Below are 16124 nucleotides of genomic sequence, written 5' to 3'. Positions count from 1 at the left end.
ATAGCTATTACTAAGAGCAGCTTTTTTATTACGGCAAAACAGATTAACTTTCATGCACAAGAGAGCCGACACACAGTCAGCTCACCGTGGAAAACGTATCTATAGAAAACGCTGTGATGGCTCAGGAGACGTGACGCATGTTTTCTTAATGACCAGAATCATCAGGAAGTTTCTGTGGTGGGTCTTTCAAACCAAAAATTCACTGCACTGCACAATGTTGTAACTCTATTCCCCATTAATGACCCAGTGTATGTAAAAAACAACAACAACGGGCATGATATATATATATATTATACCACTTGTGAAAGTGGGAGATGTTGTACAAAATAACCTCAACCATAATTTAAACTTGTCGATGGCAGTTAAAGTAAAATATATTTACGAGCAGAGCAGCCAGAGCCTCCTGGTTGTAGGCGACAGACTACGACTTTCATAGTAAAAAAAAAAACAGGTGAGTCACATCTCCATGGATACGGGAGGGACTTAAGAATCACTTTTAATGAACCAACGGGGCACGTCGTGTTTGCTGATCCTGTGCGCACAGTGAATAAAGTGAAGCCTCTTGAGCTCGACCCACCAGCATCGAGCGAGAGCCCAGCACACACACACACACACACACACACACACACACACACACACACACACACACACACACACACACACAGTTCACCACCAGAGGCTCTGACCACATATCAGCCAAATAATAATTGTCAGTTGGGCGGTGTGTGTGTGTGTGTGTGTGTGTGTGTGTGTGTGTGTGTGTGTGTGTGTGTGTGTGTGTGTGTGTGTGTGTGTGTGTGTGTGTGTGTGTGTGTGTGTGTGTGTGTGTTACACTTGTACGTGAGTGTAAGTGTGTCTGTATGTGCCCTCTGCCTCCTCCACACCATCTGCTGAGCAGCAGTGTCCCTTCCAGCTCCCCGTAGGCCACTTTAGCAAAGTCCGGTCAGGACTCGCCAATGACGCCGTGCAGAACGGACACTTCTCGCTGGGAGATTTGTCTTCACTCATAAGTCTCGCCGTATGAATAATAGTGCGTTTGGCACATGAAGAGATACGAGGACTGTTTAACAGTCCTTCAGTTACAGCGCGTGGCTGTAGGATCTTTCGGTCGATAGTAGATAATAAAAGTTGAGCAAGTTTGACTCTTTTGTGCTGGATGTCAGGGAGATTAATGTCACTAATATTAATTATTATTACGGTGCTTCCTTTCTTTTCCCTCTGCTTTGTTTTACCTTCTATAATAATGTGGTGATGCCCTGTTTTTTTTTTTTTTTTTTTAATTATTATTATTAATTTGGTTGCAGCATTTTAGGGTGACAAGTAATAAGAAGGTTTTGTGAGTCCAAAAGTTGTTTATCACTTTACTTTTTCAGTCATCATAGATGAAACTCTCACGCGGAAGTGGGTAGGCAGGACATTTGGCTAACATGCTGCATTTATCTGCCATAGTCGTAGTAGTTTGTGAGTTTGTGACGGTTGTTGCCTCTTCCGTTTTACAACTTCTCCTTCGGTGAACCTTCGTAGCTCAAATTCTTAAAATATCGATAATAATCTCTTCAGGAAACAGCTGACGTCTTGAGATGCCCCTTTTTTGCAGAATATTCTAAAACTGCATCTGCTTGAAAACATCGAGCTCTGATTACTTAATCGAATTTCCATCAGATGCATTCAACTAAGGAGTGATAATCAGCTGCTTTTCTACCCCTTTATAATACAGCGGAGGAGAATGTTGATTGCCAAGCCGACAGTATTGATCCACTTGAAGAATCAATATGTCTCCTGAGAAGCAGTTCCCTCTGTAACTGTAGATAATCCACGAACTTCCCCGAGAGCGTTTTTTTAATTTTTTATTGAGACTACTTTATACCAAATTAGTAGTTCACAGTGCGATATGTGGATCATTCAGTCACAAGGACTTTTTCTGAGAAGACAGAAGACGACACAAGCTGCAGAATCATTTCATGAAAGTTTCATCACTAGTGGGATGGTGGCATTATATAATGCTTTTATTTTTTCATCTTTATTCGCATATAGCTCCTGTAATGTATAATCTGTCTTTCCTTCTGGTGACTGAGCAGAAGCAGTGACTTTATTTCTACAACAGAAAAATAAAATTTTTAACCTGCTATTAATGAAATACTAAATAAGATATGATAAATTGTGCTCCACGTGCTTTTTTTTATTCATCGTTACGTCACCGAATGCGGCTCATCGCTATCGACGCTGCAGCTGATCTGTCAGCCGCATCTGACAAATAAATTGGATTTGAGAAAGAAAAGTTCTGCTGATCCCAGAGAGTGGAGATGACACTCTTTTATACAGGAAGCATAACGTGCCAGCTGAGTTCCTCTGCTGAACCTCAGTGAAATATAGAAACGTCCCTTCACAGTACATTGGGAATTAGACAACTTGAAACAATATCTCAGCAGACGACTCCATCTAAAAGCTTTTCTGTCCAGCTCCCTCCCTCCATCCCTCCCTCCCTCCCTCCCTCCCTCCCTGCCTCTCTCGCTCCCTCCCTCCCTCCCTCCCTCCCTTCCTCAATCCCTCGCTCCCTCCCTCCATCCCTGCTTTCCTCCCTCCCTCCCTCCCTCCATCCCTGCTTTCCTCCCTCCCTCCCTCCCTGCCTCTCTCGCTCCCTCCCTCCCTCCCTCCCTCCCTCCCTCCCTCCCTCCCTCCATCCCTGCTTTCCTCCCTCCCTGCCTCTCTCGCTCGCTCCCTCCCTCCCTCCCTCCCTCCCTCCCTCCCTCCCTCCCTGCCTCTCTCGCTCCCTCCCTCCCTCCCTCCCTCCCTCCCTCCCTTCCTCAATCCCTCCCTCCCTCCCTCCCTCCCTCCCTCCCTCCCTCCCTCGCTCCCTCCCTCCCTTCCTCAATCCCTCCCTCCCTCCCTCCCTCTCTCCCTCCCTGCCTCCCTCGCTCCCTCCCTGCCTCCCTCGCTCCCTCCCTCCCTCCCTCCCTCCCTGCCTCCCTCCCTGCCTCCCTCCCTGCCTCCCTCGCTCCCTCCCTCCCTCCCTCCCTCCCTCCCTCCCTCAATCCCTCCCTCCCTCCCTCCCTGCCTCCCTCTCTGAGTCTCAGTACGGAAAAGCAAACAAAGAAAATGGAAGCGGTGTAAAGTTGTTGAATTCATGACTTGAAGCAGTTTTCATCCACAAAGTAAATAACAACAAATTGGAAACGTGCTCAGAAAGACAGAAGCGAGCAGGGTTTCATCCTGTTGACCAGACACCTGCTTCAGTTTCCTGTTGTTGGTAACGCTTCGTCTTCACTGTGACCTTCCTGAATTGCATTAAACCGACAGGCACCTAAAAACAGTGCGAACATTTTTTTTTTCCAAATCAAGACATTTTTCTGATTAATTTTTTTAAAGCAGTAGTTTGGATCACGTTAGAATAGACACACACACACACACACACACACACACACACACACACACACACACACACACACACACACACACACACACACCTACCTTCCCCTGCTACGGGAGTTTTTCATCGTGAACCAATCAACACAGGTGCCACTCCACTGTAAATGTAATTTGCGAGAAGCAACAAGCCGTGAAAGAGACTATAATCATCTCTGCTTTCTTCACCTCTGCAGACGACTGGGTCCCTTCCCCTCTCAGACAGACTTTTTTTTTTTTTTTTTTTTTGGGGGGGGGGGGGGTTTACCTAATTAAGCTTTCAGGATGATGCAGACAGAAGGCACTCAGCTAGAATTGACTCCAGAAAGTCTGCACTTTATCCTCAACAAAACAAGATATTTCATTTATCGGGTGTTTTATTTTACACCCAGAGCTGCAAATCATGTGGCATCGTTTCTGTAGACCAGATAGGTTAGGTTAGGTTAGGTTAGGTTAGGTTAGGTTAGGTTAGGTTAGGTTAGGTAGTTACTTTATTAATCCCCGAGGGGACATTTTTTTTTTTCGCTACAGCAGCATACAGAAGCAATAAGATGATAATAGAACAATAGAAAAGCAATAAAATAGCAGTACAAAATATAAATATAAAATGCACAGTATATACAGTACAGTATATATCTATATATATTATATACAAACAACCAAGAAACACAGACAACAGTGTTATTATGTGATGGATTTTGCCAGAGGTGAGTTATTGTACAGTCTTATTGCGGTAGATAGAGCCTCATCTCTACTCTTAAATTGCTCTGTTTGCAGTATGCCCCCCCCCTTTTTTTTTTTGGCCACGACCTTGACTAGACCTGAACTGATATCAGAGGAAGTCAGACTGCTGAATTCTGGTTTCTGGTAAATCCAGTTTATTTTTGAACAGCAGCTTAGTTTCATTTTTCTGTCAAATCAAAGTGCAAAAGATTTTAACTGATGGGACCTCCTGAGGGTTTGTACAAATTGGTTTAAAATAAGGTTCAGAGGAAAAGAAATCATATCAAAAACAAGATGGGGGGGGAAGACATTTTAAAGTTGTAAATGACATCCACGTGTAAGATCATGTGGGATTGGTAGGAGATGTATTCTTTTCCAAAGCCACAAGTATTTAATTTTGAATGCTTTGTCAGAAAGTATTTATCTAAATTAAAATCAAACCTCATCCCAGTTTCAGAAAATGCCGCTTTATTCTTCCCCAACTTCTCCCCAGTTTCTTAGTCAACACTGCCCCCTGCTGGCAGAATGAAGTCACTGGCTTTTGTGGTGCACAGTGCAAAATATATACCAACACCAACCTAAACAAGTGTGAACATCCTGTGAACATGGTTGTTTGTAACACACATACAAAAAATAAATATATTTATTTATGACACATTTGTTTCCGTCACTTATGTTAAATCACACTTTAAAATTGTGTATAAATAAAGTGTACATACAGCAAAGTATTTCAAAGCTCCCTTCTGAGATATATGAAAGGATAAAAAAAATCAATTGTCTGCACAGATAGAATCAAATAGACACTCTTTTAACACGTGAAAACATAAATTCTTGCACACATTGATGTAAAAAAGTTCAAATACAACACTGTTGTTGTGAAAAATGGATGAGGTTAAAAAAAAAAAAAAAAAAAAGGGGAAGGAGATGAGAGCATCTCTTATCTCCTCCTCCAGTCAACAAAGACCCAGACTGGTTATCGACTGAAGCATCAGTACAGACGGGGCAGCCGGGGATCCTCATTCACCTTGAAACACACATCAATACTCTGTTTCCTTTGGCCGGCCGCGGCCCACTCTTCTCTGGGTGAAATGACAAAAACAATCAAAGAATACAAGAATAAAGACTAAACTTTAAATCAGTTGTAAAGTTTTTTTGACATTCGTCTGTAGAAGTAAAAAGTTTGAAGTTGAGAAAATATCACGTTCTGTTATTTAGCTCCAAAGGTTAAAGGTCAGAGTTTAGATTTTTACTAGATTTCCACAAACTACGACTAAAGTACATTTTAAAAACCACGTTTTACCTTTCTTTATTTATTTATTTTTTTAAATATAATAAAGGATGCAGAATTTACAGACCAAGTTGGCTCATTATTTGACGAAAGAAAAGTTACAAAAGTCTCTTATTTTGTCTGGTTAATTTCTTGTTTGGAAAGTCTTTTTTCTTCAGACTCACGTATCGACTGGACCCTCAAAGGTCCTCGTTCACCTTGAAATGTGCTTCGGCTTTTATCTGCAATCTGTGTGTCTGTTGCTCTTTGTAATTTGTCTTGCTGGAAAAGTTTTAATGAGAGCCCAAATTTAACAAATGCAGTTCAGATTAAGCCTCTCGTGTCACTTTCAGGAAAGTCGACCTGCTGTTGCTAACATAGTTGCATAGCGACATTATTTGTAGCCCTCATTTATAAATGTTTAAAACGGAAAGTTCCTCGTGGTAAAAAAAACTAGTTTGTTTTGCAATTTCATTTAATTTGCTCTGTAACAAACAACATTATTGAGCTGCTAGTTTAATTACCTGACTTTTAAAACTTAATGAAAAAGACTAAACTTCGATCTGCCTGTCTGTTTTTTTTTTTTCAATGAGAAGCTTTGTATGATCAAACTGTTTATATTGGAAACTAAAAACTTTAAGAAAAGGACAAATTATCAAAATAATTAAACATCACCAAAACAGAAACGCAAGAGTCGATCTTTGAATAGTTTTTCCATTTTATTAGTAAGGAACTCAAGTTTTATATTCATAATAGACGATGAAAGGACGCCTGAACCGTTTCTAGGTAAACAAAGGTGATTTAAAAGGTGATGTAACCTCCCATTTATTGGACATTTTCTTAACATTTAGATAAAAAAAAAAAAAAAACAGGATTTATTTCCCTGAAAGGACGTCAATGCATCGAGATAAGCAGTCAAGAGTTTGATCTGTGTTTTTTTTTTTTCTATGTTTGCTGTATTATGGATCTGTATAAAAAAAAAAACAGCTATAAAAATATATACCATAAATTTCAACACAGAACAGACTCCCATCCCATTAGTTTCAATTCATGTTTCATCTTCAGGTTTAAGTTTCAGAAACTAGTCGATTTATTTACTCTGTAAATACTCGACAAATCAAAAGCTTTACAGCTCAAATATACTTCAAACTGGGTTTTTACCTTAAATAAACACAATCGTTGGGATATATCGGCATTAAGAGCACAAAAATGACCTTAAAGCAACGATTTCAACAGCTTCATGTATGAATTTGTCGAGTTCAAACCCTCAGTTCATCTCGTACAAAAACCCCGGCATGAAATTCAACTTTACAGTCACACTTTCTTTGGGATGGGCTGTGCGGGTTTTTCCAGTTATGTCAGCATTTCTCTGGATTGTAGGAGCGGTTATTAAGGCGGGTTTGGTTCAAACGGTGGTGAAACACAAGTACAGGAAGTGCAAGTCTGACACATTTCACATTCAATTTCTTACAAATAGTTTATGATGTAAAAATGAGTGTACACTGGGATCAGTTGGTTTCCGTTGCATTCATTTATATTTGTACCGATCAATGCCTGATATGTGTTTATAGACCTTCTGCTTTCATACAGCAAGATTCCCTTGACCCACAGAGTAAAAGAGAGCATTTCAAAAGTAAAAGAATAAAATACACTACTGAAATATATGTATTTAATATACGCAAATATATTACAATATTTATTTCCAATATTTGGATGACTAAATCTAGAAATGCACAAACCAGCAGGCAGTTTTCAGTATGAGTTGCTGTTGTGGTTTTACTTGATACTGTGAATCTGAAAGTCTCTATCACGTACGAGGATAAACTGCAGCAGAGGAAATGATAGTTATAGAAAAAAAGAGACCTGAACTATAAATAAACTTTGTGCATTTGGTTTCAAAAAGCAGCTATAATCTGAAAGCAGTTGCAAATAAATATTTGACCATAGTAACATTTTTGGTTTTAAGAACAAAAAATTGTAGTGTTTTCCCACCACGAATAACTAGGTAGTTTAATGCGGCAAGTTTGGTTACAGCAACGATAATATATTCGTAACTAGCTGAGTTTATCACCAACAGGAATCCCTTTTTGTTTTTGTCCTATGTTTTGAGAAAAAAACACCTTAAAGTCAAATTTTTTGGCCAGACTGTTCTCTACTTCTTTTTTTTTTTTTTTAAACAACCCGCGACATCTGACTGACATAATTACAACATTAAATTCAACAAAACAAACTCAAGGATGCCGTTTGATGTAAAACGTCACGCGGCATTCGAACAGTTTGTCTTTAACTCGAACTTCGCCCTCATTCATCGTCACCCTGCTGAAAACCTCGTATTTACCAAGCTGCAGTACGAGAGGCAGAAACTACGGTCGGTGACATCACCACCCTCAGCAAACATGGAGAGGACAAACTTTGCAAAGTAATACATCAAAGTGACACATTCAGTACTGGCTTTGGAAAAAAAAATGTAAATAAAAAAAAGCTCCGTTGCCTTGAAATAAGAGCAGAGGAGATTGTTCTAAAAAAAAAAAAATAATAATAATTAAAAAAAGTCACATTATACTTTAAAACAAAAAAAGTTTCCTGTTTCTATCAAACTACAGACCAACAGCAGCCGCTGCTCACTGAAAGTGACTAATATTCATATGTCAAAGGACCTGATATGAAAACATTCATAGTATACACATGCTGCTGCATATATATATATATCTATATCTATATCTAGATATATATATATATATGTGTGTGTATACACACACACACACACACACACACACCTGTGCAAGTAAAGGCACTAATAAAGGCACTGCGGTGTAGATACAGTCAAACTTCAAACTGGAAAGTAGCTTTGAATTGGTGTTTGTCTGCCTGAGGCTTGTAATACACCCAACGGTCCACTAGAGGTCGCGGTGTCACGTTTTGCATTGTTGTTTTGGATGAATCTTTCAGTCTGTAACAAAGTGACATGGCGTCCTTCAAAGAAATCTTTTCCGAACCGTAACCAAGTCGTTTTTTTCCAAAAACCGAAGCTAAACCTAAGGCACCTTGCTTTTCACGCCCAGGTGAGGCATGACAGTGTCCTCTAGTGGACTGAAGGGTGTACTACATGCTTTTAGACGTGATACCGGGTCGTTCACTGGTCATTTACTGCCTTGTGGTTTTGTAAACTGTCCCATCGTTATTGCTGTAATAAGAGAAAACTGCATTGATTGGTTTGCTGTCAGTTCCACCAATGTTCAGGCACAAGTCCGGCTCCTTCTTACAAAATACATATTTTAAGAACAGCAGGTTGGATTTTGATCTTTTTTTTTTTTTTTTTTTTTTTCTTGACGTTTTTCGAAAACCCGTTGGCTGAGAACTCAAATTGAATTTCAGCAGAGTTACCGTCAAACCAGCATCTCTTAGCGACTGGTCACGAACCCGTTTGGGTGTCTCGTGTGCAAAACAGAGAAAATGTTATACAGATTGTAAAGTTTCACTTTGGACCAGAAGTTCCTTCGTTCCACTTCACAACTAAACTTAAACTTGCTGAAACCGTATTAAATAAGGAAGGACTTCAGCAACCGCTGTATCACAACAACATAGGCAACTATGGACTTTTGTTTTGTAATATGTGAGACTCCATACATGTTTGGACAGATATATATTCTCTTTAGCGTTTGCCGTCATAATCTCCGTTGGAAGTACGAAGGCTTTGGACGGAGCGGACGGCGTCTGCGATGGTGAAGAATATCACGTCGTCCTCTCCTTTGTTGTCGGGGTGGTATCCCCCTCTTTCCAGAGTGTCCAGTACTGAGGTATTACACCGGGCCAGGACAACCTTGACCCCCAGGTCTTCATAATCTTTGCGGACCTCTTTCAGAGCGTTCACTCCGGCGGTGTCCAGAAACAAGATGGCGCTGCAGTCGATCACGATGCAGCGTAAGCTTTTGGAGGATTTGTGGTCGAGCATCAAGGTGACGGTCGCAGCATCGGCGACCTCGTTCTCTCTCTGCTCGGACTTCGTATTTGGGATCCCCGCGACGTCTTTTTGTCGTCCGTTCCTCTTGAACTTAATACGCTGCGCTTTCTCCTTCACGGGGTTGAGCCCAACACATTTGTAGAGCGATTTTTTGAACAAGCTCTGGTTGGCGTAGTAGATCGGAGCCTCGTATCTGAAAACAGACACTCCGGCCTGCGTCTGAAGGCCGCGGTAGGACGACAGGTCCTCGTAGTGCTCCCTGGTGGAGGCCCGGCCCAGTTCCAGGACCTGGACCTGCTGGGTTCGGCCCAGGACGCAGAAGGCCGACACCAAAACCCCGACGAGGAGACCGAGCTCGGTGTTGACCAGCGCTGAGGTCGCCATGGTGACCAGCCAGATGGAGGCGTCGATGCGGTTGACGCGCCACATGCGGGGAATGTCGGTGAACTTTCGTAGAGCGCCTCGGAGGTTTACCACGATGATGACGGCTAAAACGCATCTGCACGGGAGTGGGAAAGAGAAAAGGTGACGGAGCGCCAGTTTTGTCGTGTTCATGGAATAAAAGAAGCAGGTTACAAAGCTTTCATTTCATACCGACTGTTTGAAAAAAATATATAAAGTTGAAGCGTTCGTTTGATTGTGCTCCAAAAAAAAAAAAAAAAAAAAAAAAAAGCATGACCTCTGTCAGCCGCAGGGATTTTAGATCAGCAGTGTGTGTAAGACTTTAATCGTGATGTTTTAAAGCAAAAGGATTAACGTTCAAATATTAAGAGGAACCCGCAAAATCAGCTCAGTTGGATTAAAAAGCTCCAGAAAGACAAAAAGGAACAAAAGACAGAACATAATCTGGCCTCAGTGATGTGTCACATTACTGATGAAGAAATCCCGTATGATCAGCTGTGAATGATTTGGTGTGTGGGCCTTTTACATAGAAAACACCAGCATTAAAAACAAATCTCTGCAATCCGTAGTTGGTGGTTAAAGGCTCATGCACGACTCCAAACATCCCATCAAATGGGTGAAAAGTCACCTCAGTCATCTTTATTTAGTCATTTATTTTTGTTCTGGCCTCCTCCTTATTCCACGTAATATCAGAATTGAATATAAAGCCCCTCGACAAAGCTGTATTTTTGACTTTCCTTTGAACTACGCACGTCTACTGCAGGAAGAAAGTCAACATTATCCCTGAACTATAACCACAGTTGATCTGTATTTGTCTAAATCTGGCCTTGAAACATCTTTTCCTGGCAAACAAAGATCCACAAAGCAAATCATCCTATGAACTAAAACAACTCTCGTTTACTAAACATGTGAAACTTATTTAAAGGTTGAAGTGGACCAGATTTACTCAGAAGCTGTTGACTGTCATGATTGTTGGATTAAGTTGTGGTGACAATATATAAGTGTTTGTATTGTTGATCTCGTTGTCTGCTTTGTATTAAGCACAATTCAAAATAAAATAAAGAAGTTTAGCACTTTATAATTACTACATTGACATTTAAAAAAAAAAAAAAAAATCTTTAAATACATTTTTCCAATAAAATAACCAGGATGTATTATTGTTGGATGCTTTCCAACGAGTTCTCCTCAACATGCATTTCTCAGATTAGAGAAAATGAGGTGTAAACCTTCAGGATTCTCAGTTATCTATCAGTGAGAGCGTGAAGGTTGTAATTAACTTCTAATTAGGGTCTTAATTTGCAAGAAGAATGATTACGATCATCTTTTCAAATCAATTAGTGATTAATATTGCGGCGTGCTTACTTACTTCTGAAGGGAATAGAAGAGCGGCGCGATGAGCAGCAGCACCAGCAGCAGGACGAGAGCGCTGACCAGCCCCGACACCTGCGTCTGGCAGCCCGTCGACTCCTTGACGAGGGTCTTGGTGAGAGCGGCGCTGGTGGTGAAGCAGCGGAAGAAGGACGGCAGGATGTTGCAGAAGCCGATGGCGTACATCTCCTGGTTGGCGTCCACCGCGTAGCCGTGCTTCTTGGCGAACATCTCCGACAGGGAGACGGTGATGGCGAACCCGACGACGGCGATGGAGAAGGCGTCGACGGCCACGTTGGGGATCAGGGACCACGAGGGCATCTGGGGGGGGAGGAAGCCGGTCGGGATGTCGCCGGCCACGTCCGACCCGTAATCGATGTTGAAGCGGCCGAAGTGAGAAGCGAGAGTCGCGATTATCACCACGAAGAGCTCGAAGGGGATCGGAGCCTGAAGGGGAAGGAAAACAGAAGAGAGTAAGTCGGACTAAAATAGAGAACAGGAATAATTCCATTACATAACGTGCACCAATGTAATAAAGCATCAATGGATAGTTTAGAAACACATTTTCTTATTCGTAGCTCCTTTAGTGGACTTAAACTTTAACGAAAGGCTTTTATCATAAATCAAAACGCATTACTGGCAATCAAACCAATAGTTGATCATTTATTTCACTATGTGCTGTAAGTCCTGGACCAGCTGACGTGGACATCCTGTCCCTAAAGGGGCAAAAAATACGTATTTTTTTAAACCTGAGATCAGAGCTTCATCACACCGGTACTGATTGTAAACGGTCTGCAGTTTAAAAACTTCAAACACCGCTGCGATAATCTCATCTGCACTTTGCCTCCTTCACCTTCAGCTTGGCCTTGAAGCGATCGTTGAGCTCCTTCATCGGTAACAGTATCGCCAAAGACACCAAACTGGTGATGAGGTCACAGACGTTGGTGTGTCCCAGGTTGGTGAGCAGGCTGTACCAGGTCTTGAACAGGGAGAACCAGCCCTGGGGCCGGGGGATCCTCAGGCCCAGGAGGTACTTGAGCTGGGACGTGAGGATGGTGAGGGAGGCTCCCGTCGCGAAGCCGCTGAGGAGGGAGTCGGAGAGGTAGACGGACACGAAGCCGACCTGCAAAATGCCCATCAGCACCTGAGAGAAGGAGACGAGCCCAAGTTAAGGACTGTAACCGAGCTAAATAGGACACGTTTTTAATACTCAAATGAAGTGCCCCTGCAAACTTGCCTGGTAAACCCCAGCAGTAAAAGTAACTGTTGCTCCCACTGTGATTGCGTAGCAGCTCCTGTCGCATTCGAACCCGACGCTGCCGTTCCCGCCGCCAGCCGGCAGGATGCCGCTGTCGTTGCCGCCGCTCGCCGCCGCTCTCGGTGAGGTATCCTGCCAGAGCCAACTCTCGATCCACAACTTGGCCCACGAGCAGGCAGAGCACTCCGAAAATCCCCACCGAGATGTGCCTGGAGGAGCCCAGGACGGCGTAGATGATGGACGCGAAGAAAGAGGTGTACAGGCCGTATATGGGGTCCTGGCCGGCCAATAGGGAGTAGGCTATGGACTGGGGGACCAGCAGGACTCCGACGATGAGTCCCGACATGACGTCGCCCAGGAGCCAGTCCCTGAGTCGATACCGTGGCAGCCATTTCAGAATCGGGACGAAGCCCAATATTTTGGATTTGACCTTCTCCGGGCTGCAGGAGCAGTGTTTTTTCAGCCGACGTGACGCGGCGGTTCGCCAGCTTCTTCCCGTCTCTCTCTCAACTCTTTCCAGGACGAGCGGCCGCTGGTCGGCCTCGGCTCCGTCGTCCCCGTGAGGCATGTTTTTTTTAATTTTTTTTTATAGCCCCTTATCTGTGGTGAAAGGGAGACATTTTTTATTTTTATTTATTTACACCAAAATCATCTTAAACAACAACTGATTGCAACCCTGCAAAAATACAGTGTGCGGCAGTTTAACCAAAAATCTGAAACAAGTAGCCTGTTTATGACAAATTATGATGCATATTTATACAAAAAAAATCTCCTTGTATTTGTTCATTTTAAATCTAAAGTACCACGTTGAAACTTAACTTGGGTTTTATTTGGGAATCCCAGTTTACTGCTGTTTAATTAACATTAAAGTGACTGTATTTCGATGATAAAGGTCTCATCCACTGTTAAAACTGACCTGAAACCTGAGAGATGCTGCTGAATCGGTTTGTTAATAACGCAGAAACAAAAACTTATGACCATTAAACTCAAGACGTTTCTTATCCTGCAAATGTGCCCCTAAAAAAAAAACACACAAAAAAAAAAAATAGTGATTTCACCCACTGAAAATATGGGACAAACACTTCATTCGTGATATTTAAAGCACTTTCAAAACAATAATAAGATTGTAGTTAAGTTGAATTCCTCCGTACTCCCGTGCGGTGCCGGTAATCGGAACCGATCGTGCCTTACAGGGGATTATTAAAGCGGACAGAACCGGGAAGCATCACATAAAGTCCGACGTGTACTAAACACGGAAATATCTCTGGAAGCTGCACGCGACTTTTTACAAGTTTTAAATGAATTAATTTCCACGCGCGTTGAACGAGCACAGCTGGCTGTGAATGGGCACCTTTGTAAAGCAGCTGTAAACGTGGAAACTTCAAGTCACCTGAAGAAAGCCAACTAACGTGTGACGGTTTGATATTCTGCCTCGATTCTGCTGTTCGGACGGGAACAACAACAACAACAACAAAAACAAACACCGTTTTTAATTGTGTGATGCAAAAAAAAAAAAACGGACCTGAGATCCGGTCGGTCGCGTTGACGAAGTTTTTCTGAGTTTTTCCAGCAGTCCAGTTTCATTACGCCTCAAATGAATTTCACGCGAGTCTCCGTGCGTGATGACGTGACGCTGCAGCGCGCGTGCGTCACGTGACACGCCGAGACGGAGCTTGGGTTTTACGTCTCTGTGTACTTGTAGGTGATAGTCAGCGGTTTATTCTGAAGGAAGACATCCGGCAGCAAGAATAAGACAAGGAATCTTTATTTCGTGACATCCGAGAACAAACTTTGTAGAACGGATCGTACTTTATTATACCAGCAAAACAAAACACGTGAATTTGGTCATTTTAACAAGTCAAGTCTAAACAGGGATTCATTTGGTTTTAAAGTCATTTAAATTTAAGATCTGAGTTTCAATATTTTAAAGAGAAAGTCCTAGTCACGTGTTTAAACTGACATTGAAACTAATTAAAATGCTCAATAACACAGAAGAGACCAAACTTTGACCTTTTAACCGAGATAAACTCAACATATATAAATCTGCAAATTTGGGAAAAAAACAAAAACAATACTGTATTCCCTGCTGAAAATATGAGACAATAAACTGATTGTGTGAATTAATTCTGTCACCACATCAGACTGGAAAACTATTATTACTCTGCAGGCTCAATTACGGCAAAAGCACGTTTAACATTAAAATGAAGGAAATACAATATAATTACAAAACTAAATCAAAAGTCATCCTCTCTGTCATCTGAGCCTAATAATCTTGAGAGCTGTCAGTCAGAAGTCGGATGAGCAAACAATCATCCAAACATGTAAAACTTACCCTGCAGAGCTTCATCCACGTTGGTGATGTTGATTCAGAAACAGTGAAGGCTCTTTTTTTTTTTTTTCTTCGCAGCTCTCTGAATAGACCCTCATCGATCGACACTATAAAAGAGAAACCAGCTGCACATTTCTTTTCTTTTTGTTCACCGACGATGTGACTTCTGTTCTTGGTGTTTGTTATTCTCGGTCTCGGATTCCTCTGGTTGTCATCATGACTGATGATGTGGTTCATCACCAAAGGGAGGAGACACATGACCTGTGGGAAAAGCAAGCGAGCGTAATCCTGTATGTTGTTGCTTTGATATAACCGCCTATACTGAACCCCCAGTAAATAACAGGTATCTCGGGGAGTGTCGGGCTCAGAGTCGATGGGTCTTGATTTCTCAGTTTGAATTTTTTTTTTACTGAGGTCAAGAGAGGATCAACTAAAAAAAAAAAGAAGTCTGAACGACATCATTTATTGTTTTTTAACTGATAACTGCACAGTAACCAATCAAAGATATTAGAAAAAACATTTCTACAGTTTATTACTCTGCAGTTATCAGGCCTTGTAACATGACCTCGTCAATCTTGAACTCCTACTGTGTTATCAATTCAATAAAAAACAAGGTCCATTCTCCCCTATATTCAGGTAATGTACTTAATGTACCGCTTTTATGTGTCACGTGTACGTTGAGGTGCTCATGTTTACAAAGCACTTCTTTAGACGTTTTGTAATGTACCTAATGTCTGGAAATCTCCCCGAACTGAGCCAACAAACCAGTTTTTGTAATAAGTAGAGAAATAGATAAATATATGATAAAATGTAATGTATAATTCTCTTATCTGGGCTTATTTATGAAATATTGCAGTCTAATCTACCTTGTTTGACTGCTGACCTTCACTGAAATATCAGCCACACCTCTGAAGATAGTTCCTAATAAATCTATAGTTTAGAATTGACATGTTCATGAGGTATGTAAAAATAAAACCTTTTATTTGAATAGATTTTTAACACTTTCTTCTTTTCTGGTTTCAGAATTGAATTTGACTAACTTTGACGACTTCGTAGAAATGTATATATAAAATATACATCCATGTCAAAAAAAAAATGTCTCGATATCAGATACCTTGATAATTATTTTAGTTTGAGTTGTCTCCAAAAAAAAAAAACATGCAAAGAAGCGGTTGCTATATGGATAGTGAACAGAATATTTAGGTTCATGGGTAATAATAAGTAATAATTAATTTTGATGACTCTGCACAAGAGACCTCGGTGTTCGTGGCTGCTTCGTATTGAGACCTAGAAAGGAATCTGAGATAGTGTCATCAGACGTGGGAAGGTATTGTAATCCCAGTGTTGTAATTGGATGCAGGTTTATGTCCACACGTGACCATTTAAAACCATCCTGATAATCCCTTTTCTTTTC

The 16124-nt window shown here is 41.6% G+C and overlaps 1 protein-coding gene across 1 annotated transcript; it reads right to left on the bottom strand.

Moving 5' to 3' along the window:
• Positions 1-8188: 8188 nt before the first annotated feature.
• Positions 8189-12949, bottom strand: slc26a2 (solute carrier family 26 member 2). The gene is given in 5 exon segments (XM_069710092.1): positions 8189-9852; positions 11122-11570; positions 11977-12267; positions 12361-12490; positions 12492-12949. Coding segments are annotated over 5 exon segments (2136 nt in total). The 3' UTR covers positions 8189-9044.
• Positions 12950-16124: the final 3175 nt, after the last annotated feature.

The sequence above is a fragment of the Brachyistius frenatus genome, unplaced genomic scaffold (genome assembly GCF_029030835.1).
Source record: "Brachyistius frenatus isolate BFR_SWC_R1_liver_20210118 unplaced genomic scaffold, ASM2903083v1 Contig_89, whole genome shotgun sequence".
In the NCBI taxonomy this organism is placed as follows: domain Eukaryota; kingdom Metazoa; phylum Chordata; class Actinopteri; family Embiotocidae; genus Brachyistius; species Brachyistius frenatus.
This window is presented reverse-complemented; position numbering and strand designations above follow the sequence as displayed.